The 25,254-nt window shown below is 37.1% G+C and overlaps 1 protein-coding gene across 2 annotated transcripts in view; it reads right to left on the reverse strand.

Moving 5' to 3' along the window:
- Window positions 1-1,120: 1,120 nt before the first annotated feature.
- ARFGEF2 (ARF guanine nucleotide exchange factor 2) overlaps window positions 1,121-25,254 on the reverse strand; it is a 37,216-nt gene continuing 13,082 nt past the window's right edge. The window contains exons 11-40 of one of the 2 annotated variants that reach the window (XR_012589653.1): window positions 25,112-25,211; window positions 24,745-24,884; window positions 23,545-23,653; window positions 22,847-23,048; window positions 21,971-22,082; window positions 21,178-21,383; window positions 20,170-20,254; window positions 19,907-20,078; window positions 18,601-18,752; window positions 18,299-18,427; window positions 17,766-17,924; window positions 16,431-16,578; window positions 15,392-15,491; window positions 14,106-14,146; window positions 13,853-14,022; window positions 13,054-13,205; window positions 12,707-12,879; window positions 11,457-11,617; window positions 10,493-10,623; window positions 10,262-10,391; window positions 9,659-9,794; window positions 8,708-8,846; window positions 8,566-8,620; window positions 8,190-8,304; window positions 7,800-7,930; window positions 7,249-7,439; window positions 6,489-6,657; window positions 5,960-6,098; window positions 4,775-4,892; window positions 2,531-3,151 (exon numbers count right to left, since the gene is read on the reverse strand). Coding sequence is in view for 1 of the 2 variants with exons in the window: in XM_074605381.1 (XP_074461482.1) it covers window positions 2,975-3,151; window positions 4,775-4,892; window positions 5,960-6,098; window positions 6,489-6,657; window positions 7,800-7,930; window positions 8,190-8,304; window positions 8,566-8,620; window positions 8,708-8,846; window positions 9,659-9,794; window positions 10,262-10,391; window positions 10,493-10,623; window positions 11,457-11,617; window positions 12,707-12,879; window positions 13,054-13,205; window positions 13,853-14,022; window positions 14,106-14,146; window positions 15,392-15,491; window positions 16,431-16,578; window positions 17,766-17,924; window positions 18,299-18,427; window positions 18,601-18,752; window positions 19,907-20,078; window positions 20,170-20,254; window positions 21,178-21,383; window positions 21,971-22,082; window positions 22,847-23,048; window positions 23,545-23,653; window positions 24,745-24,884; window positions 25,112-25,211 (3,951 nt within the window). In the remaining variant the exon portion in view is untranslated. Of the gene's footprint in view, window positions 3,152-4,774; window positions 4,893-5,959; window positions 6,099-6,488; window positions 6,658-7,248; window positions 7,440-7,799; window positions 7,931-8,189; window positions 8,305-8,565; window positions 8,621-8,707; window positions 8,847-9,658; window positions 9,795-10,261; window positions 10,392-10,492; window positions 10,624-11,456; window positions 11,618-12,706; window positions 12,880-13,053; window positions 13,206-13,852; window positions 14,023-14,105; window positions 14,147-15,391; window positions 15,492-16,430; window positions 16,579-17,765; window positions 17,925-18,298; window positions 18,428-18,600; window positions 18,753-19,906; window positions 20,079-20,169; window positions 20,255-21,177; window positions 21,384-21,970; window positions 22,083-22,846; window positions 23,049-23,544; window positions 23,654-24,744; window positions 24,885-25,111; window positions 25,212-25,254 lie in introns of both variants that reach the window. The other variant, XM_074605381.1, reaches the window with a different exon arrangement.

Here is a 25,254-nt window from a genome sequence, read left to right on the forward strand (position 1 = left end):
AAGACACAATAGAATCAACATCAAACGTAGTTTTTAGGGTTTTCCTCATTAGCATCCTCCCCTGCCTACTTATTTCCTAGAGGGTTCCAAAAGAAGTAATAACAAATATCATGCAGTCTCCATATTCATACCATTATAGGTAAATCAGTTTATAGTTTAATTTCTTGTATAACACTACTTTAAAAGTCTAAGAGGTTACTTTTTTATTACTCCATGTATTGCACAGATGTCTCGATCTCTACCAGGAGATGCTGACACAGAACCCTGTTCTCATTCCTAGTTCCACTAAAGCCAATAAAACCACCACAGGCAGATAAAGTCTAGGTCAGCAGAGGGGACAAGATCAGAACCAGCAGTGACTACTGCAGGAGTTTTGGCTCAGCATTTTTAGTTTCATTAAGATGTCTATAGGTTACGATCTTTCTGACTGTATAAGGGAAACCGAACAGCTGACATGAATACAACTGCTTCAGGTATTACACTGAACATACCAGTCTTATTGCTTTAAACACGTACAATCAATTTCAGAGAACTGACAGGATTAAGGCTGTTACTATCCAATTGCATTCCAGTCCCTCTTCTTCACACACTACAGAGTCTAGGATGTTTTGATGTCACATACCTAATTTCAGCAGTTTATAAATGGTATAAGTACAATGAAAGCTTTACTTAAGTAAAACAACAATCTCAGAACGAAGGCTGAAGGAAAGAATTGATTAAAGGCCCTTATTCTATAGGCAGAGATAGTACAAATGTTGCACAATACAGTAAAGAAAGCCCACAATGCTACTGTAAAGTCATTTCAGGTCTGAAAATTAAAAGACTTGTTTCAAGACATGAGTTGTAAGGCTTTCAAAACTGTAAAACACAAAAAACATGCAACTTTTTAAAGTTTGTGTTTTGATAGGAGATAAGGGTATACATTCAATGAGGCAGTGACACATTCAAAATCTGAAAAATAGTTTCAAATATTTTCTTTAGGACTATCTAGGACCGGAAGAAAAGGAATAAACTATTCTTACAGATTTAAATAGAATTAAAATAAATACTTCATTGTTATTGTAATAGATGAAATGACATTAGCAGGGAATGAGCAACTATACTAAATGCAACACGAAAGGACATTTCAAATGCGGCAAGTTAAATATCAGCATTTTTTATTTTGCAGTCTTTTCCTATTGTAAAATATAGCCATATATTCCTTCTACTGAATATTAGTGTATTCATTTAAAAGTTAAGGAGCCACAACCACCATTTATTTTTCTTTGGTTACAAATAAAAAGTAAAAATAAAAAGGTGAAAGCCTTATCACTATTATTGACTGCAAAACCATTCCCAAACAATGCTTACACAGAACAGACCAATTACTGAAGAGCACCATATGAACCCTTTGGAGATAGCGAAAAAAGAAAGAAGAGAGGAGAGGGGAGAGGAGAGGGGAGAAGAGAGGGGAGAGGAGAGAAAAAAAAGAAAGAAAGAATCCAAAAGCTCTGACAGTGGAATATCCCAAGACAACCTCACCTGTGCTGCCCTACCAGGAAACTCAACTTAAAAAGCAAAATCCCAGGTTAAACACCTAATACCATTCAAGTAGGTTGTTGGTGTTTTGTTTTTGTTTTTTAAAATAGTGTTAGATTTTAGGTTTGGCTAATATGGGTAGCACAGCAGTTAACATAATGCCTTTGTTTACATTATTTTAGGAAGTGGAACCTCTCCTCCCATCCTGCCATACTCTTCCAGTTTAGAGAAGTCTTAAAACTTTAAATGAAAATTAGTTCAAAAGGATAGACATCAGCCCTGCAGTACTTCAACTGTAAACTGTTATATCGTGGAAACAGCTGTCACAGAAAACTGATGCATTTCAAAGAAAGAGAAAAATCTCTATGGCAAGCAAAGCTGCAGCGTTAAGTCACATTTGCTTCACAGGTACCTTCAAAGCATAGAAATGTATTGGTAACTCTTGCAATATATGAATGAACTTAAGTTTAATTTTGCTAGAGCAGTTTCATGGGAACTAATAGTTGAGAACAAAAATCATTTGCACAAAAAGACAAATCAGAAGTTGCAGATCTGCGGTAGAGACAGAACCTGATTATGCGTTAAGGACAGGACTTCTTGCTAAACAGACACAATTACTACTAAATACATTATAGTTCAGGGTAGAAAAGGTGGTTTTATTTGTTCTGAGCCTTGTTTGTAATATTACTGTATATGCTCTGTTTGTGATCTGGAAATGTATGAAAGTAAACGGAAAGTTTAGAAGTCTTTTCTTTTTAAATGCGTTTAACTCAAGACTAACAAGCTAAACAGAGTAGATGCTATCGCGTGCTCCTGATGTAAAACCTTCCATAAAACCAAAAAATAAGTCTCAGGAGATGAAGCACTGATATTAAAAAAAGTTTTAAAAATTACTTGCTAAACAGGAGGAAAACCCTTTCCCCAAATACCCTACAGGCTGTCCATTTCAAAAACCATAACACACTGCCTGGTCTAGTCATGTACACACAAAGAAAAACCCAGAATGATTTTAGGTGGTCATTATCCACTGCAGTATAGTTTATTATGAACACATGTGCTAACATCACAAGGCTATACAACTATATTCACTATTTCCAAGGGGCATAATTTCTATTGAGGAATCCAGCTGATTTATCAGATTTAGCTGGGATGTAAGACTGAACAATTGATAAAAGACTAGAAGAGACAGACTCGATCATAAGGATGACTAGCAGTGAAACAAAGAGACTTTACATATACTGTATTAACTCTGTAAGCAATAATTTAAATAAAACTGCTGATAGTTTTGTAGGATGGACAGAACAGGATTTTTTTTTCCTCCTCCCCAAATGCCACTGTGGTAAGAGTAACTTGCTGCTGTGTTGATACACCAGGGTCCCATTTTCTCCCGTCCACTTTAATCCATCTCTGTAACATAGCTTTATGTACAAGCAGAAGTAACCAACCCTACCGAGGGCTACCATGAAGGTAAGTTCATCCCAGTTGTCCGTATCTGCTCCTCTGTTATGCAGATTTTGAACACAACACCTATACGCAGGAAGAACTTCCGTAGCACAGCTCGAAGCTCAGGAATCAGGTCAAATTGCATGATTTCACACAAGAATGGGTAGTATGTTGAAGCATGTGCCCTGAACTATAAAAGAACATATAAAAAAAAACCAAAACCACGTTATTCTCCATTACTATAGGAAAGTGCAATTTTTCCATATTTGTGAGTACACCACCTTGTTAGAACACAAAGGCCTCACCCAATCAAAGGCCCCCCTGGTTGGCCAAAGGGCCATCGCAAGCCCAGTGTCCGTTTTCCACAGCAGCCTTAACAGATGCCTAAAGGAAACCACACACGGAGCATGCATTTGGCATTACTTCCCTAAAACAGAGTCAGACTATTTTGTGGCTCAGGGATTTCTCAGGCTAGAGGTGGTATCAGAGACTACTTGTAGAAACACACCCCCCCGATGTGAATTTGTCCAGCTGCTTCTCCAGCCTATTAAAATATCATCCACAATATATAACAAAGCCTTCCACAGCTGAAGCAGTGTATGAAGAAGTATTTCTATTATGTGTTTGGGGTTTTTTTTCCCTCCAGTGACTTGCCATCTCCAAACCTCTCATTCACCGTCTCTTCCAGGGTAATAATTATCAGTCCCTTTCCTCTCTTCATGCTAATAATGGCTTTATGGACCTCTCATTTTTATTTCTTTTCCAGATAAAAGATAACAGGGTAGAACTCAGAACTACATACAGTTCCATGTATGGGAGCCAGTCTATATCCCTTATTCCTGTTACACTCTCTCAACTGTTTTCCAGATCCATTACACTCCTTTTGATATGGGGGACCAGAACTGCAAACAGTATTCAAGACGCAAATCTGAAATGAATTTACGCAAGAAATATGCTCTGTCATCTGTTCCTTTTCCTAATGATGATCAGCATTAGTTACAGGGACAGTTGATGGAATACCCTCACCATAGAACTTTTATAATAAAAAGGTATTGGGATTGTGTACTAAGGAATGGCCAAGTCACCATTTTATCTACAAAGAGTTAAGACTTCTCACAACACACTGTAACACAGGGACATCACTGAATTGCTGCTATATGGAGAAGCCGAGCCACCACTACTACCAATTTCTTAAAATATTGGCAAATTGCAATAAAACATCCCAAACTACATAAGAGTGAAGTGAAATTACAAACTTTGCAATACAGAAAAAAAAAACACCACACACCAGGAAAAAAAAAAAAACCACTTTAAAACAAGATGGAGCTCAACAGTATTGGAAAGCTTAAAAAAAAAAAAGCAAGCAACTTCCAGAAATTTCTCTGTATGTCCTAATGTAGAAAATATTTGCATTCACCTTTTCCTCAAAAGGGCTGAGATCTTGAGAATTATTTTTTGCCATCACCAGCAAGGAACGAGAATTCCAGTTCTACAGTGGTGAAATTTATCTCTACCATTCTTGTACAGCTGTAATACAGCAGAAGCCCATCCTTTATTGCACTTTCATATGAAAGCTCTGCAGTAATTCTATCAGTATTTCTACACAACTGCGAATTCCATGGAGGCAGTCTGATTTTTTACAATATGGAATGCTTGCGAAAAATGGAGATGTAACAATTACTATATTTCAAGGAGAGAACAGACTATGTGAATAAGCGAACTAGCCACTTTGCAATATGGATGATAATAAACAGAAACAGAAGTGAAAAAAATACCTGACTGCAAACAGGCATGACTTCCAGCCTATGCTTACCTTTTCATCACTGATTTTTAGTGTTTTTGTTAAAAGCAACAGCAGGAGATTGGTCCAAGCTTCTCTGTGGCTTTCTGAGTTCACGGTAATAAAATATGCCAGGGCTTCACTGCATACACTAAAGAGATGACACATTTCAGACAAGCCATAAAGAAAAACCACAAAAAGTTTTTGTAACACACTGTTTGTCCTCTCGGTGTATTTTGTTTTCAAGCAAGATGCATTTCCATGGGAAGTTTTCAGTCACATGAAGCAACTTTAAAAATTCATCTCGCTGATTTTGCTGTTACAGATAACTGAACATAAATATGTTGTCAATAAAGAACCACAGAGTCAGGGGTGGAAGAGTCTGATTTTCCTCATAAGCATTCTGTAATTAAAGTGCTGTCACCTTCAACCTGCAAACATTATTTCCTGATCCTGGGAAAGCTTAGGCAACAGCAACATGAAAAAGTTCTCCCTCCAAATCTAGACTGTTTTATTAAAGATCTGCAGAGTTCAGCATCATGGATTAAAGAGGGATTACTATTGTATTAATAAATTTTTGGTCCTTTCTGTAGACTGTCAACACAAGGCACAGACTGTACCACTTACTATGGCTTTTTTGGGGCACTATTTTAATTAGAGGGAATGGAACCTCCTCTTTTACACACTAAAACGATTAATATGTCCATAGATGCTGACAAATCAGAATGCTACTGAAATGGACTGTATTAATGCCAGTCACAAGTTTAAGAGTTGTCTACATCTGATTAGAGATTAGTACTCTGAGCTTTTATGTACCAACAACTCACTTCTCAAATAAAGGGGAGCACAATACCTTTTTATATTTATTTATCATAATATTCTATGTTTACCTAAGTTGCAGGTATACAGCAGCTTATTCTGCACTGTTTAGATTATAGTACCCTATTATACCTCTGAATATCATTATGTACTCAGATGTGAAAAGTATTCATACACCACCACTTCTGTAAAGAGAAGCTAATGTCAGTCAAGGTGGTCCTTAATTTATTCCAAGTAGATTGTTTCCTTATTGCTAAATTAGCTTTTAAGTGGTCATATCTATGTCTGTCTATCTTCATATACTTCACGTGTTCTGCTCAGCAACTTAGAACACCGTATCCAGGAATGCACTATGTTAGCTGAAAACAGAATGCATCAGAGCCAAGCTGTCACTCTTACCTAAGCAGCCGTTGTTGTACAGCATCCCAGGAGTCTCGGCGGTTTTCATCCACATACATTCGAAAGAGTATTCTCAAGCAACAAGCCAAGCTGCTGGTCTCTTGTTTTAAGAGATTGGGTTTTGATTTACCCTTGAACCCTAGAAATCAGTTACACAAAGGGAGAGAGGGAACAAGCACGTTTGTAGTTACTAGCCAAGAGTTCAAGTTTATCAACAATATCTCTACTAGTGAACAGCAATGATTTCTTGTCCAGATAGTATTTCTTCCTCCTTGACTTTCTTTAAGACCAAATCTATAAAGATATTTAACTACAGTACTACCAACTGCGTAGCTCTACTTTAATCAAAAAGGTAGATAGTTTGGCAAACAGAATTATTCAAGCCATCAGGAAGGAGACAAGTAATAGAAGCATGCAACACTGTCAGATTAACTGTAAAGATGATTTTAATGGCATACTTCTGTATCTCGATAGCTAAAGCTAGAAACAGAGCTCAGTATTTTTATCAATCCAAAAATAAAAGCCTCACCTGCTCTCCATAACACAGTTCGCTGTTCATAATTTGAATTAAAGGCTTTTGAGAATGAATGAGACTCTTGCAGACAATCTAGTAACTTAAAGAGGTGATGTGAAGACATATATTTATACATTCCTTGGTCTTCTGTGTCAATGTGGATATCTGCATCCAATGCATCTCGCTAAAGCAGGAGCGGAGGGGAGGGAAAAGAGAGAGAGAGGAACGTCAATAACATATTCTTTTTATGTAAGCTTAAGAGACTTTAATACTTCATAGACCCTATACCACTAACTCCATATTCCATTTTTAGGTACAAGTGAAATATTAGTGCAATACAACACAGCAGAATGTTCCTGTCAAATACCAGAGTTGTATTCTTTTCAAGTAGGATATTTTTAAAAGAGAGAAGTTATGATCTATACTAGCTATTGATAAGAAAAAAAATAAAATAATGAACAACAAGGGAAGAAGCTCCCTTACAATGGCGTAAAAGAGTCATAGCAATACAATATAGAATAGAACATTTCCTCTCCTCTAGAAGCTGATGGGGTATGTCTGCTGAATTCTGAAAAACAAAGTGAACCACAAAAATAGTGCAAGTTTAAATGTTGTGTAGTGTAGAAACTCCTCATCTTTGGCTAATGTCATGTTTCATTAAAACTGATCAATATTTTTAGCTAATTTCATTGGAAATTTAGCTATACCATCCCCAAAACACTACCTGAATGCACTAACCCAAACTCCTAGCTTAACATACCAAAGCAAGAGCTACCTTGCACTATTCCCTAGAATCAGAATTTTCAGGTGCAAGGATCTCTCCGAGGCAGATAATGAGTTAAGTCTTGACCATTAACTTCATTAAAGTTCAACTTCTGCATCTTCTCCTGTGCAAACACCTAGAGGCTGAGCAAAGCCTCAGCTGTGGCTAAATGAAGTCATTCAGGCTAAACAGAAAAGAATGCTCTTGCCAAAACAAACAAAAAACATTCTTGATGAGTATGTATTAATTATAAATTATTATATATATTAAATTATATACAAATTGTATATAAAAATTAATTATAACTTAAAAACAATGAAAATATATTATATTGATAATAAAAATAATGGTAATACAATTATAATAATCTAACAGGCAGATTGCCAGGAAACACTGGAAGCAACCAAAAAAAAAAAAAAGAATTTAAGAGTAATGACACACACATTCAGGGCAGCACTTAGAGTCAGAAACAGGAAGAGACTATTTTGTAAACGCACTTCAAAGCATTCAATAGTCTTTGTACTTTACTGCTGCGATAAGGTTATAAATAAGTCTGCTGGTACCTGAGCTGCAGCCATGTGCTCAGCGTCTTCCTTCTTGCTTGTTGCTGGATAGAACACTATATTATCAATGGTCTGTATCAATTCCAGCTGTACCACACACTTTATAAGGAGGCCAGCAAATAGCTTCTGGTCTAATGAAACGGAGTAACAAAAGTTTAAGAAGCAACCTATGACAATTCACTACAACAGGCTAGCAGAACACTACATTACCGTTAGCATTTTGATATTTAGTGATGCTGTGAATTATCTTAAAAAGAGAAAATTTCTCTGCAAGGTATAAACACAAATTGTAGAGATGTATCCCAAACTTAAGTGCCCAAAAACGTTCTCTACAGAAGTGGACTAAGTGGCTATAAAAGTTTATTAAATGAACTTGCATGTTTTCCTTACTTGTATAAGGACCACCTTTCCAGCTGTCATCTGTTGGATTTGAAAATTGACTTTGTCCTCTTTCTGAAGCATTTTTATCCATGCTGCTTAAAGACTGGTGATCTAGGTCTAAATCCTGGAAGAGAATGCAGAACAAGTCTAGTAATCCAAAACACTAACTACCAACCAGCTATCAGTTTTCAGATGACTTCACTAATCTTTGATTCAAAGTCTTCCTGAATCCATTCTTTAAATCTTATTTTACAGTGACACCAAATACAAGCTAATGTCAATTCCAGCATTTGCTGTCAAGTATATTTACTAGAATAAAATATTTCGAAAGCTAACCTAACACGAAACCCTTCAAGTTAGTTTGTTGCACTGAATTAGCTCTTACCAAATGTTTTTCAGCTGAATCTTCCTCCATTCCCGCAGGCCTCCACGTCAGCAAGCTTCATAAAGTAGGAACAAATAAAAATAGGTAAATATTGTTGCTCTGCAATCGGGTATTACTATGAGAATTAAATTTATGAACTTACACATGAGGAATAGTAGTTTTGAAGATTTCTAGCATACAATTGCACGTCTGGCCCCACACTTCAGGGCTGAATTTCTGTCCGTTTAGTATTACCAGGTTTTCTAGGCAGTTTGTACCTGATCGAGCCAACTGCTCATTCTCTGTGAAAGAAGTGTTCCATAATTATCAACTTCTACAATATCAATGAAAAATTAAGCATTCTCTATTACTTCTCCATTAACATTTTTACAAATATTGTGAAACACATGGTATCATAGCTCAAAGCCTACTTACAGTACAATAATACCAAGCTTAGGAAGCTACTGAATAAAAAATAATGTTTAAAAAAAAAGACTTAATGAGATTGAAATCCAAACAGGGAAGACACAGGACAGGACAGAAGCAGAAAGGAAGCATACAGTGAGACAAAGGAAGGAAAAGTACCAATTAGAAACTAACGATTTCCTGCAAGGTAGTCCCCTCAGCATTCCATGCTAGCAATTTGCAGGATTTCAGGCATAAGTGTTGGAGCCCAAAAGAAAACACGTTCTTTAGAAAGGCATATTTAAAAGTACTAGATGGTCGAGAGAAGGGGGGACAACAGAGGGGAGAAAGAGAAAAAAAAAATCAGAACGTGTACATGCATATATGTGTAAATAAATGAGGTATTTTCTCTGTGCGTTATCTGTGCAGCCAAAGGGAGAAAGGTAGTTGGTAGAAGATTAACACAACTCTTTAAAAGCTTTTGCTCTGTCACAATAGCACCATAAACACATTATAAACACATTAACGGAAGAGCTTCCTAACATTAAATAGAATGATGCTCCAATATTTAAGATACTGCATCCATCTATTACATAACATACTGTCCTAATGGTAGTTTTTATTCTTCCATAATTCAGTTAACTTTCCCCTTCTTAAGCAATGAGCATTTAAAAAACACATAATCAAAAAATATAAATAAATAAGCTACCTTGTTTTACACACCAGTGTAACTGTGCAAGTATGTCAGGAAGAAGGATCTCATTTAAAGCTTCATAAAATTGTGTAAATACATCACAGATCGCATAAAGTGCATGGTTGCATGTAGTGGTCATCCATTCAGATTTCTGTCAGAAACAACGAAAAGTCTCTGTTTTTACATTGGTTCTTCTACGATAACAGCACTCGGTTATACATGGCTATTCAACAAAGGATGTGGCCTCTGAGGAGAGGAGCAGAATTTAGATAAGACTAAAAAGCCTCACACTGCAGATGTCTTGTCCGAAGCATTTAGTTGGCCACATGAATACTGTTCAGAAAACTATACATTTTCACAGTAGAGTGTGAATATTCTCCTCGAAAAATATTCAGACAGACAGAAAGGCCACTGGATACTATGACAAGTTCCATGCATACCGCAGAATATAGCAGAATACAACAATATATCATTACTTTTGGGGCAGTATGGCATGGAAAGACACTGACAAGACAAACAATACAAACTGCTGCCTTGATTGTTTGAGTTCTTAAAAAAACCAAACAACTCTAAGGTTTGCTTGCTTTTGGGAGTTTTGTTTTGTTTGTTTGTTTTTACCTCTGTCTGTTGTTCAGGGAGTTTCATATTATCAAAAATCCGAAACACAATTCTGAACAGATCTTGCCACCAGTGTTTTTCAAAGGTATGGCCATAACTCTTCATTATTTCAAACATCACTGTTAAGCCTCTATAAACAAACCCAAACAAATGAAGTAAAAGATGTTAAAATGCATACCTGTGATCTTTTCACTAACTGAATTAAAATAAAAGAAAGAGAAGCTTTATTACCTTGTTCGAACATCTAGTTTGCAACGATTGATGATACAAGAAAGTTCAAATAAAATGGGAAACCATCCTCTGACCCATACTCTGTCCCCAGGAGCAACATTCATGTCATCACTTGTGTATTCTCTTAATACCTTGGAGATGGGCAGGAAAAAAAAAAAAAAAAAAAAAGATTTAAAAAACCCTCAGAAGTCTTTAAATCTGACAGCTTTAGATTCTACTGGTGGCACACACTTGAAAAGTTAGCTTAGTTTCTACCGGAACACTGAAATCCTGTAAAATGTAAGTATAAATCTGAGACATAACTATTTGTGATAGTACTGGAAAAAATATGGAAAATATTTAAATCCAGTTTACTTAAGTCCTGCTTTATTTAAGGCTTTACAAGTTGCACAGGTTCGGACTTTAGGAACCAAGTTTAACAGTGACAGGCAACAACTATATAAATATGGGTAATAAGGAAGTCTAAGTTTGGCCATAAGCCAGTTCTACACTTTTCTAGCATATAGAATACAGTACGCACATCTTGCAATGGGGACATGCAACTGCAATCTAATTCCAGGCTCTTTTCAGCAAAGTGATGATGATATTAAGTATTCACACAATAGACTGACGCAGAAAAATATGCATGTTTATAACCAGTTTAACTAGACATAATTAGGGTAGCAGAACAAGAAGCATTGTTTTGCAAGTAATTCTAACGCTATAAAAAAAAAAAACAGGACTGTTTCATTCAGTTATTTCCAATTTGCAATGATGAGACTGATAAGAAGTTTTCTGATTAGTCCTAGCTTACTACTTACATAATACCAAAATGACTCCTTATTCTGAATAAGCTTGTAATACAAACATTTGCTACTGGGAGACTGAAGTTTGAGTCTGAAAGCTCTCAGTTACAAGATTAGTCCCAGTTTAACAATGTAAGCTAGTGTAAGGATACACAAAGGTAAAAATTAAAAGAAAGTACCTGAGGTCTTTCTGAAACATATTTTGCACAATACCGAATAAGTCTAATAGCTTCCATGCTGGTGTCCGGAAATGCAACGTTACAGGCAAACTCAGAAAGACATTTTACTGCATCCTGAAATGAGTCAATTGCTGCTGGAAAGTGCTGTTGAAAAATATTTGCTGTGAAGAACAAACGAATACACTTTTTAAAATTTACTGATATTGAAATCCATAGATAAACTACCACTGATTACAGATGTCAGCCATCATATACCACTACTGAATGGACAAACGTGAAAGGACCAGCTCTTCTAGGTTAAATATGGTTCTCTGTCTTCTGTCTTGCATTATTCCCCACCCCGCCCACCAAATTCGCCAGCATCATTTTTTCAGGTTGGATAATTACCAGTTTAAAATCTAGGATTATTTCATGGCTGCTTATATGGTTCAGTTCACCCCCACAGCATATGCAACCCAAAACTCTTAAAATACTTTCAGAAATAATAGGAGTAAAGCTTGATGTTACCTTCCCTACCGTGAATGAAGTTACCTAAATTATCTAAGCCTATTAATTATTAATTTTCTGTAGAAAGAGAGGAAGAAGCAGTAGATTTTAGAATTAACAGATAGACAAAATACAAAAACAAATCCAATGCATACAAGCTTTTGAATGAACTACAAAACTCCTAAGTTCTATGTAATTCAAGTTAGGAAAAAATTTTTACTACTTTTTGCTTTTATTAATGCTGTCCATAGCTCTTTTTCTCCCATATTACTTAATGGCATGAGGGTAGTTTCAGGACATTTAAGAAAGCTACAATCAATATTGAAGGTCCTCTTCAAGCATATTTCAGTTGGTTGTCTCCCTTTGAAAGTGGCAGCAGTATGTTGTTCAAATACACTTTTGTCTGCTCTACAAGCAGTCACATATCAGTGTCACAAGCTTTATGATCCCCACCATACAATACTGAATCAGCATGGAAGTTTGTGAAATGTATTCCTTAATCCAAAACAACTTATTGTGACAGATGGGGCAACATACAAACTTATTTAATCTATCCCAAACTTCCAAAGTTCTACAGCAGGATATCTATATCTAGTTTTTCCTGTCCGTAGCAATCAGGAGACTCAACAGGTACAAGAGTCTGGCTACAAGATCTTCTGTTTATTTACCCAAAAATGTAAGAGTCTAATTCAGATGGGCCTTTTAAATCAGAATCACAGCAGCTAAGCTAATTTGGGTATTTGCATCTGTTGAGCATTACTTACTAACTATGTGTGCTGTAGTTTGAAAGGCCAGCTCCACAATATTCCCATCATGGTCTGACGCTGCTTGATGAAACACTGCAAAGATATTCTTCCAGCCTGAACGAATATTACCAGCTTGAGAGTTCACCATCTGGGCAATACAGCGTATTACCATGTCCCGAATAGTTGGAGATCTTAAAAAAAAAAAAAAAAAGGAAAAAAGGAAAGTAAGACTTGACAAGTGGCACAATTTTACACTGGCACAAAGTAACTGTGCCACTTCCATGTACACGACAATCTAACCCACACCAAGTAACATCTTTAAAGTAGGACTAAAGCAAGCTAACACAAATTGCGGTGCATCACACCTGTTTTTCTTCATAATATGCTCAAAAGGCCTTAGGAAGTCTTTCTGGAAGCGGAAGTTGGCTAACTCTCCCTTCTCAAGAAATTTCATTGACAGCTGCCTTAATGAGTCTACTGCAAAGATGGCGACATCTTCATTAGGGTTACATCCAACCTAGAAGAAAAACATTTTCAAACACTTACCAACTAAAGTGTTACTTATGAGTAACAAAGTCATCATTCAAGTTTCATGTCAGTGCACTAAAAATCGCTAGCACATTCTAGTTTTCAGATATTTAGAAGATAGGGGGGTTACTTTCTGAGGGGTTTTTCTCAGTCATTTGATCCAACTAAACAGACCCATGGATTTTGTATGCAACAGGTGCAGAACTATAATAGCCAGCTAGACACTAAAAAAAAAAGTAATAAAATCTTAGGTTAAAAAACCCCACCCCCAAACAAGGTCCTAAGGGTCTTAAGGAAAATAACTTCGCTGTTCCAGGATCATCTGTGTATATTTTAAAGGAAAATTAACTTGGCATTTGATCAGAAGGAGAAGGCAATGGCATAAAGAAAATTACAAATGCAAAATCATATCATGGAGTGATTAAAGATGATTCTCAAACATTTCCATTTCAATTTATACACTTTAGACTTTTAAATAGGTGTTTTGTTTAGGCGCCTTTAATGGATTATTTTATTACTTTTTTTTTTTTTTTTTTACATTATCACAACCTAAACCACTAAGAACATAGAAGGAAAAAGCTGATTAAAGAAGTCCTGCTATTCATGTATGTTCTGAAACTTGATTTAAAGAAATACCTTATTGAAGTGATCTCCAATCACATGCCAAATCCTTGACCACTGCAGCCTAATGCGATTCATGTTGTAATATGATATCTCCACTATCTTCTGCAGGCTGAACATGCGCGGGTGGTGTGGGGAAGCCAGCTCATCCATGGAAACAGCACACAGCCATCGGACAAAGTCAACTGAACATTAAAGCACACCACTGTTAGTTCAGGATGTTACACTGCAAGAGTTCCTGTAACCACCAAATGATCAGCATACATACCGATTGCATTTCCGTCCAGCCTAGTTGATCCTGTAAATATCCTATGGAACAAATAAATGAGTTGCAGTTTTAGTAGCGCATCCACAAGACTCAATCACATCTTAGTGCTGTAGGCAAATGTCAGTGCATCTCCTGGATGTACTTTACAATCTGCCGTGCCACGAACTCTGCAACTGTTTTATTCTTACTCCTTGGCAGCAGTTCATGTCCTTCTCCTAGTCTAATCATTCTCTCCCCTGCTGCAAGTCACAGTCTACAATGCTCCTTCCCCGCTGCAGGGAGCAGGCACAGGCTCACAATTTTATCCAGTGCAAGTAGTGCCAGAGCAGTCATTTGGGTGACAGTACGTTAAATTTCATAGGGAGAATAAAAAGATATGAAGGAAGCTCTGCTGCAAGACTTTACCGGATGCCAGCCACCTGCTTGATTTTTACACAGTTCAAGAATGCTGTAAGTTATGGCTGTCAAAACAGACAGCAGAAAGACTACAGATGCACCATTGTCCCTTGCTCCGTTTTCAGCTCTTCAGAGTCTTGAGAGGAGTTCAGACCACTGATCATGGTTCATGATGTTCCCAAGTCTTTCAGACTTTGATATGGTAACAGACACATTTATGTTACAATAAATACTACAAGTCTGAATGCAGGATTCTACAGACTTGCCCTATAGTTTCACAATTAGAAAAAAGTCCCCTTCCAACGCATGGTTTATGATAGAAGCATCTCTTTAGACAAAATTTAGAAGGACAGATGAGAAAGATAACGATTTAGACAAGAATGCAGTGACTAATGGATAAAGAGCTGAAGAGCAGCAACTGAAGAAATGCTGTAATACGGAAGTTCACAAAACTATTTAAATCATGTGATTTTCTTTGAAATAAGGGCATTTATTCATTTCAGATACCTGTCCTGTTCAGGCTAAACAAACAAAAAGAAAAAAGAAACCCAAATACACAGAATACACACACATAAGTTAGACAAAATTAAGAAACAGATTTGTAAAACAAAAATCGCTGGTCTTCACTGGCTTAGTCCAAAAAAAGGCATAAAAACACATACATACACTACATTGGTTATACTGCTATTTAACGACAGTCTTTATTTTGTGAATATTACATGCCTAAAGAGACTTATTGGGTCGAGAGAAAGCATCTAAGCATCAGCATCTTGCTCACAAGAGATAAAGGCTTCAAGAACAAAAATCCCTGTCAGAGTCTGCAAATACAGTGAGGACTGTCAGTAACTTAAAGTCACGTTTTCCCCAGAAAGAGATTATATTCTCAGTACCTGTCTACTGCTACCACAACACTCTGTGAACTGGTCTCTCCCACAGACTCTTGAATGCTCGCCATATGCCGTTTATCAGCTCCAGTTCCAACAAGGTTACCTGCAATAAAAGCCATTAAAAACCAGTATTTAGCATCATGAAATTGTGACTTTGTATTAACCCCAACTTTATAAAAGGAGACAAAGACAAGTGACTGCGGCTTCCAGTTAGCTTGTGATTTACATGAAGCAGATGGTGCTTTTGCCAGATCTGTGCCAGATGATTACAAAATTAAATATCCAGTAAGAATTATGGGGTTTTTTTTCCCCTTAGGGCATTGTGTTTTGACCATCATGTTTATTAAGTTAAGATGATGTAATGCTGTTAAAAATTGGAAATTATAAAATATTATTTTAAAATATTAACTCTAAGTCAAATATGAGTAGTTAACGCTGGTCACAGTTCTGTTATATTCAGCATCATCATCGTGTATAGCATCAATTCCAGAGCGTTTTCAAATTAAAACGTTTCCTTGATGGTTTTCCAAAGATTGAGGCAACTTTCCTTGTCCCTCTAATTTACAGCTTAAAATCTAAGGTTTGTTTCTTGCACATAACGCAGGAACAATAGGAACTGGAACAGCAAGCCCAATGTGCAGAGTTAAGAAATTCCTTTGGAAAGCCAGTTATCAATCATTGAAACATCTATTATTCCTAAAGGTAAACAGCTTATATTTTTACTATTAAAAACAGAGCCTAAAAAGAAAGAACTGATAATACTGGTAACAAAATCATGACTTAGTAAGTATGGTAAAACAGTTTTGACAAAAACATTCCAGCAAATAAATCTGAAGGAGTTTCTCTAGATACCTTAACCCGATTACAAAGGTAGAACATATCTGGTAATTACTAATACACCCTGAAATATAGGGTTCCGTTTTTTAAGTTTCATTAATCCAATATAGCTCCTCCTGGAAGCAAGTAATATTTTGTAACATTAAGCTTTCTTAGCCATCACTTATATGCACATCTTTGTGAAGTCCAAGATTACCAGTCTTACCTAATCCCAGGCCCATAAATTCTTCCCCTCCAGATGCATAGCCTTTAATGCTTCCTTCCCTTTCACGCCCAGAGCCAGATAAATACCGCGTTTTCACTCCAGTTCCTATAAGTTGTGCTAGTTCCAGCTGGCTAATACATTTCAAGATCTAAAACCGAAAGATATTTAAACATTGTGTTTCTGGATACCATTATATTTTTTTTCTTAACATATATTTGTATTTAATATTTATAAGCTTCCCAGGTTCTCTAACCTTTAAAACAACTTTGACAACAATAACAGTTTTGATGTTGCTGAAGCATTACTAATACAACTGGAAATAGAGCTGAGTGATTCATTCAACATCGCCAGCTGCCACAAATCATTCCAATACGAGAAGAAATAAACAGTACCCAAAAACTTAACTTCGATCTCTAACTACTAGAGGAAACCCTTTTTTTACTTCTCACGGCATAACCTTCAAAACTATAAATAACTTGGGAGTTGATTTTCTAGAGAGTTCATTGTCCCAGAGAGATGAAAAGACTTCTTGCAGCTGCCACTTTGGGTAACAATGGTCCAAAGTAGACAGTGAAAACGTCAAAGTTGTGGCTTGCCATTAGCACAAGATTGACTATCTCTTCTTTCTTACTCCCCCACTGCAAAATCCCTTGGACTGGAACAAGCATTTGTGAGGGTACGCTGTAAGCCAGGTCCAAGTAATTTGTCAGCTAGAGTACCTTTTGGATCATTATCAGGTAGCCAAAGACTATTGCCAGAGAACATGATGCAGCAGCTATGCCCCTTTTAACAGCAGCGCAGATTTAGATCTGATTAAAGAGCTCCTGGAAAACATGCTTTAAGAAAGTCTGTATTATCCTGATAACCTATCCATAGCTATCCCCCTCCAAGTTATTTTAGCCCTAATTTTTCATGTGATTGTGGTATAAATGTTGCCAAACATTGCACAAAGTCTAAACAATATTTTTGTTTACATGAACAAGAATGCAATAGTTTCTGTGCAGAATTCTCTGAAGTCAAATGAGACTTTAATATGGTTCTAATTCCATATCAAAAGTGCTTACAAAAATTACAATATTTGTCACACAATGTCTATAGAGTATACCAAAAAACCCACAGTGCATTATTTTATATATATGAACATCATACACGCATATATCAAAAAAAACCACTAATAAAATAATGCACTTGCATCTACATTCTAAACAGGGTTCTGACACACACTGGGAGCTAAATGCAGTTACTAAAGACTGAAAGTAGCAGAAGAATCCTGCAAGTTTTCAGAGGACTTTTCAGGCAACGCAACTGCCCTATTTAAACTAATCAAGTTTTTACCTCATGCCAGGAGTTGCCAAGATAGTTGCCATCTGTGTGAGCGACTGTAATAAGCGTCTTAATGGTATCTATGTTCTTCTGTTTCATTTCTGTAATACTGGAACTGGCGGTCAACAAAGAAAAACGAGCAAGGGCCTGTACATAAGCATCTCGTTCGAGCTACAAGACAGAGAAACAAGCATCGTAATCAAGTCCCTGAAGAGCTACAGAAAGCTACTTGTCCAGCCTGCGTACAAAACTTTCCTTCTATGTACAGTTGGCACTACTAGAGCACTTTCCAGCTGGCGGAGAGTAGGAGGCAAGGTAGCAAACACTCTTAATAGGAGACTCGGCAACAAAAGGAAAGCAGACTTGAAAAGCTCAAGGATATCAAGATCTTAAAAGAAACTAAAACGAGATTGTAATATTTTATTTTACCGTTTCAAGAAACTAGATGAGATGCTTCATTTTCTATGTATAAGTTGTTTGTAATTCTTATCTCCCTCCCAGTGCCTACACCACCTGTAGCAGGCTCCATGCTGTCTCATACACACCTGCATTCCAAAGATACAGGCTATTCTAATTGCACATCGTATTCCTTCCAAACAAAGGGACGCAACTTCTGTGTCATCACAGTTCTGCAAGCCAACACTGTAAGCTGCCAGCAATGGAGTCCATACAAGCTAAAGAAAGAAAGAAACTAAATTCAGAAATCTATTATGATTTTAGCCCAAAACACTAGGTAACTGAAAGCAAATGTACCCAAAGAGTCCACCTGTTGCGTTACTTAACTCTTCAAAGTAATTTTCCACGCTTAAAGCTCTTAGCAATGAAGATACAAGAACTTCACACTCACTTTGAACATGGGTCTGACGTGATCCAGATGAGTGGCGCTAGTAAAAGGAGCCTTTGCGTGGCTTACAGCCTCCATGAGGGCTTTAGCTGTTTTAGCCATTTGTTCCATCTCCAAGTTGTACAACAACCTCCGCTGCTTCTCATTAGCCACACCTAAGGGGAACACCACACGGTTGCATTGGTTTGTTTTTTTATAAGAGCATATTCCATGCCTTCACATTGAGCACCACAAAATGTTAAATAAAGGTATTGCAAATGAACCGTAAAGATAAAAATCTTCTGGAATGTTAGAATTCAGGAGGCTGTCATAGGCTGCAAGCAAGGAACTCCAGCACTAAAACCCAGACCGCAACTCAAGACTTTGTTCTCTACAAAATAACTATTTCAGCCCTTTATTATATGCCACATTATGACCTAATCACTGGAAGTCAGGGCAGCATACTCTGTTAAGTCACTCTGCCTCTAAAAATGGATGGAAAATCCTTCACCTTCTTAGGCTGACATCCTCAAAACAAAACTAGCCCTCACCGACTTTATTTATAAAGTAATAGCTTAGTGTTTCTTTATCCTTATACTAAAGGTTGCAACTTCACTTTTCAAGCAAGTCAATTTCGTTCCTATTTTGATCTAGGAAACCTGCAAACAGCACTGAAAACACTAAAAAAACCCCACTATGCCGAAGATTCAGATTTCAATAATTTGAATTAAATTAATACCCATTGTTCTGAGTAAAAGCAGAGTACAGCTAGGGATACTAGTTTCAAGTGTACTCTACACACAGAAGTCCTTATTTGGTCTAGATGAGGACAGGTGACTATAGGTAATGAAAAATTCTCTGATCTCTCCCTTTTTCAAACGTTATCGCAAGGGCTGTGGCACTTACCAGCCTCTGAACTATGACAGGCTATTGACAGGGAGACAAAAAAACCCAACCCAAAACAATAATCCACCTGTTGTCTAGCACATAGAAACAAGAAGTTAACTTGCAAAGTGCCACCTTCAGTTATTCTACCATTTTCCCCTCATACTTTAATTTAAAAAAAAAAATCCCAGATCTACTTTCTAGCGCCTCTCTGCAATGGTGCCAGATGCACTTACACAGCTATGTTTCCATCAGAGAAGCAGCAGCATTAAGTTATAACTGAACCAGTTTCATTCCAAATATCTGTATTAGCCATTCTAAATGCAATTTATATATTGCACAAAGATGCTTTCAAAAAGGGATCTGAACGCCACTATGCCATCCTGAAAGTTACTGCAATAGTTCAAGAGCACTGTGGTCTTTCCAGTTACTAGTTCCTTCTTACTTGGTTTACTACACTTGGTTGTAATTGCGTATTCTTTTGTCTCTTTCATTGCAATTTTCTTTCCTTCTATTTCTTCATAGATTGTGGATAAGTACTCTACTGGCAGATCTTTACTGTCATTGATTCCTCGATTCATTTTAATGTATTGCTCCTTTGTCATTTTGTTTTTTACCTGTAAAAAAGAATGGAAGTTGGATATCAGATTTTGAATGCAAGTTCCAGGGAAATTTGAACTTTTACAAGGTTGTTTTTTTACTTCCTACCTGTGGACTGTGCAAGTCTGTAGTCAGCATTATAATAGAGTATGCCAAAACATAGGCTGTGTCAGCACTGGCAAATAGTGTTTGCCTATGAGAGAAGAAGAAAAAAGCCACAAACAGGTTTTTAGAGCCCTAATTCCTCAACACCTTAGCTCTATTTCTATGTGCAAGAAAAACACCCAGAAAGGCTACGCATTCAGCCTAAGAGCTAACAGAGCCTAAGATTAGTCTTTAGAAATGCATGAAGCTCCAAGTGTTTTAAAATGCAAATAAAAAGGGAAAAAAAAAAAACTATAAAAGCATCTTCCCCCCAATTTGAAAACTAGCAATGACTGGAATCTTCCAAGAACATTCCCAAAAGATTATATATTATCCTTCTTTGGCTAATCCTACAAAAGCTAAAGAACAGCTTATTTTTCACTCCTAGGGTTTCATAAAGAATCATACAAACCCAACCCAGTGATGCACCAACTGGACTAAGGAATGGGCACCAATTAAGCCTGAACACCTTGCTAAACTTTAATGCGAGTGTACTGCATTAGAAACAACAGCAACACTGCCTACTTTATGTCAACTAATATATATACATTTTGCTCAACGTCTAGTGGGCAACCAAAAACACGTGTAATATTTTATTAGGTATTATTTTTACCAATTGCTACTGCTTATTACTGCTGTTTACACTCAACTGATCTAAATTTGTTTAAAAACAGAACAGCTAACACAGAGACAATTTAACATGCTTAGGGCTTCCCTTTTCCCATAATTCCTTCTAGCAAGTACTTGGGATTTAATGAAATAGCCAGCATCAGTATATTTTCTATCCAAAGTTTCTATTTCACCTAACTGCTGAAGAGATTCAGCACCAATATTAGCAACAAGACTTGCTCCTCATACAAGCCTGTAGAAGCTCCTGACCTGGTACGACTGTGAGTTGCACCTTGCCCCTAGGGGCCACAAACACCATGGCCATTCTTCAGGCACTCATCCAATACAAAGGTTTTGAATTACCGTTGGTTGCATTCAATATATCTAGCAGCAAACTTCTCCATTAATCTATCGATCTTCTGGGCTTCACCTGGCAGACGAAAGCCTTCCAGGAATATACGTAGAGCAGAGACAAAGTCTTTTCCACAGAAATCAAGCTGGTCTACATAGGCATACATTACTTCCTTGTTGAACTTGTTGCTTTCCCCAAGAAACTCCCCTACTTGAGTCTAAAAACACAAGAGACAGTTATTACTGTGTAATCCAACTGTCAGCTTTGCAAGAAAGTTTATAGCACAAGAATTGCACAGCTGCCAGTTTTGTAAGACCAATATGCTTCACTGAGCAGGGAGAGCAACCGTTAGAGGGATGACAAGAAACCAGTGTCATTAGAAAATGCCTTTAGTCTGCATATTCTTGCTTCCCTCACTCCCCAAGGCGAGATCTGCATTACTGTACTGCCAAGGAAAGCTGAACTGTGCCCAGTTTCACATGCAGAGGAGAATGCTTTGCCACTGCAGAACGTGATACTCCTTTGCTGGCAAGATACCATTAATGCAGATAAAATGCATGTTCCCATTTATGAGGAATCCCTTCAGCACTTTATTGTAAACACAGCTACTTTACTAAAAAGCCTGGGACAGCAAGTAAATAGAAAATAGCATTGGTATTAAGTATCTTCATTAGAACTCTTACACTTTCAGTTATCTGTTAATGAAATATCAACTAAAGAGAGAGTGCATGCAGTCATCAGAAGACAGGGGAAAAGATGACAGAGGCAAGAGTATTAGTTATCTTGTGTTGCACGTAATCTTACAGAACAGAGGCGTTCTTCTTGGTGCAAAAATTGTGCAATGTCTTCCGCTGTAGTGCCAAGCATTCCCTGCTCCTGTAGATACTGTATTCCTCTCTTTGGTTTTTTATTAAACCTATTCAGACAAAAACATGGGCAAATTGAGACATACAATTGGAAAATATCACAACCTATAAAGTTTTAGTTTTACAGAGCCCTTCAAAACCAAAGATTCTGTGCTTTAGGGTCTATGTCTTTTTTTCTAGTTAGAAAAACAAATAATCAAAGAATGTGCAACAACTGTATTAACTGTATCACAGCATAGGCTGCGATAGGATACCTCCTAAGGTACATTCAGTTGCCGATAAGCTTAAAAGTTATTGCTGGGAAATTAACTTAAAAACCGACCTTTGTGAAATATTAGAGTTTCCATGAAATGTTAAGAATGTTGCTGTTAAAGACCTTTTTATAGCATTTACAAACATAAAGATCTTCAAATTAATGAAAAAGAAATAAAGCATAGCTGGACAATGACTTAATTCTCCAAACTCTGTTTCAATAGAAGACAACAAATGGTGAAAGAGCTGTAAGACAGCATTAAGCCTGCCTGCTCAAATCAATTTTTCTCTCTGTATACACACACTTTTGTGTGGCTGAACCAGCACAAATGAAAGCTGTGAAACAACTCTCCAACTCCACCTAAGATTTCACTGAATTCCTTTTAACTACAATAGCCTCCAGCATTAGCTTTTGACAACAGCAGGCAAGAGTCTTCAACATTAAGATAAATATGTAAGTGTCCCTGCAGGTTTCAGCATGTAAGACCATGAGAGGCAGTATGGTTGTACACATAGTTTGTTTTCCTAGTGAACTTTTATTTTCCTGTCATACTGGACTTACAGTTCTATCCCATGTTCAATTATTTCCTTTTGTTGCTTTATGACTTCAAATTGCTCAGGATCATCTGGGACAGCAGTCTGGGTACCAACACTTCCAACTCCTGACGACACAGTGGAGTCCAAGGAACTGACACTGCTCCGTCTCCCTCCACTCTCAAGGCATTTACCCTCAGCCATTTCCTGTTCTGATGGTTTATATGAACCTGTTTATAAACGGGGCAAGACTTAATTTATCCTGTTCAGTCAAAAGCTTTTAGTTATAAAACTTTTTAGGAGAAATTTGTGAGTCAGTATTTTTATTTTACCATGTATACTTTTTAGCAGTCTACACTACATGAAGACTGATGCAATTCTAAAATAATCCATGAACAGGCAGAAGATCAGCAGCAATTATGGAGAAATTGCACTTCAACTTAGCAACTGCAAGATTTGACACACCTCTCTACATAAGCCAACTTTTATAGCGTAGACAATGGCCTGGCTAAAGCTCTTAAACAGAACCTGGTTATTTGAACCAGACATTTGAAGAGTCCGTGACTGCAACAGCATTAACAGTTGTTTGCAAAATACTTCATTTGTATAAACAAATCATTATGTAAAGACCTGGCATCCACACTTCTGAATAGTTCCTGAACAGTGAATAAACACAAGGACAAGCTTATTAAACAAATTAGTCTCTCCATAAGGAAACAATCTTACCCAAGCTAGCCTGATGGTTGGGGTTCACATAAAGGTCTTTGCTCCATTCTACCATACATTTTAAAATAGAAACCAAACATTCAAGTCCTTTTTTCCTCAGGCTTAGTTCCTAAAAAATAATAAAAAATAAAAACGAACACCACATCAAAAACCCCAAACAATATATGTATATCCACAAGTTTTTAGAAGGCGTTACATCACACCATTCATATCTTAGGAAGTTCGTCAGTTAGAGGGAAATGTATTGGTTATACAAAGTTTCTGCCCCCTGACTACTTAGGTTGGATACATCCAGGCCAAAAGCAACCATAACCAGAGTGACACCACAACACATTCCAGCTGCTTTAGGCAGATGGTCTACTGACAACTGATGAGTACAACCAAGGGTCAATATACACTAAATACTAAATGCAACCCCTTTGTTGCATGATGACCATTCAGTAAGCCTCTATAGTGTCAGATCTCTCCTCAAGCAAGACAAGCGTCTCACTACCTTAGCTCTACAGTAAAACATTTCTATTTAAAATCTGAAACACAGGTCTCCTGGTTTTTACTTCTGTTTTCTGATCAAAGGACCACAGGGGGTAAAAAATAAATTAAAAAAAAAAAATCAAGCAAGCACTGATACAATTCTAACTGAAGGTGTGAGGTACAGTCACTTCTGAGACCAACACTGGCACCAAGTTCACTTCAGCCCTGAGAGCCGCTAGGCTGGCCTAGAAAAACAGTGCTGTAGGACAAGGCCAACGTCAGAAAAACCTGCTCTTTCAGAAAGCAGTCTATATTCCACTCTCCCTCTAAGGGCTAGGAAAGTATAATTCTAAAAATAAAGTAGTTGTGGTGGAGATATGGCACAAACAGTTTGTGCAAAGAAAACAAGTTGAAGGTACTGCTGGTTCATAACCCCCAAAAGGAAAGTCATTTGAGTAAGGCAGAGGAAGACTCATTTGATTCTCTCTCCCATGGCAGCCCAACAAGAAAGCCCAGAACAAGCCTAGCGTCACAACGGAAATATGCAGCAAAATCACCAAGTAAATTAATTGTACTGCTTCAGCACCTAATTGCAAATTAGCTAACTAATAAAACGTAAGTAACATTAGTAGGTTACAGAAAACACGAACCACTGGGAGCATCAGTAATGATGCAGACAGCACCATTTATGAGAAAATAGTACCTTATCTTCAAAGCTGTTTTTCTTACCTGTAAAGGCGTCATTCCCAACTCATGCCCACTTCGTCCTTGTGCAATTTTGGACAAATCATTTACAAGGCGTTCAAATATATTAGCAGCATTTAAATCACAGTCATAGTTAACATAAATATCGACTACACACTGGGCATCTTGAAAATAAAAGAAAATGCAAGTATTAGGATTCAGTGTAATAGCATTTTTAAAAAGAATCTGCCACTTGGAGCAGGCAACGGGGATGAATCCAGACATTTCACCCAAGCACTATGGGAGCAAATCTAATTTTTCCACACTTAAACATTATATCTGGCATTTGTCTGCAAAATAATTTTCATTTGCTGCCAGAGGAAGTGACTGCTTTTCACAACAATGGAAATACCTGCACAAATTCTAGTTAAAGTCTGAATCACCATCCATTTGTGTTCAAAGGAGCTTGAAGAAGTCTCTAGAATATTCAGGAAGATCTCTTTGAAAAACACCTGCAAAATAAATGAGGTAAAGAACATGATGATCTGAAACTTG

This window comes from Larus michahellis, chromosome 12 (genome assembly GCF_964199755.1).
Source record: "Larus michahellis chromosome 12, bLarMic1.1, whole genome shotgun sequence".
NCBI classification, from domain to species: Eukaryota; Metazoa; Chordata; class Aves; order Charadriiformes; family Laridae; genus Larus; species Larus michahellis.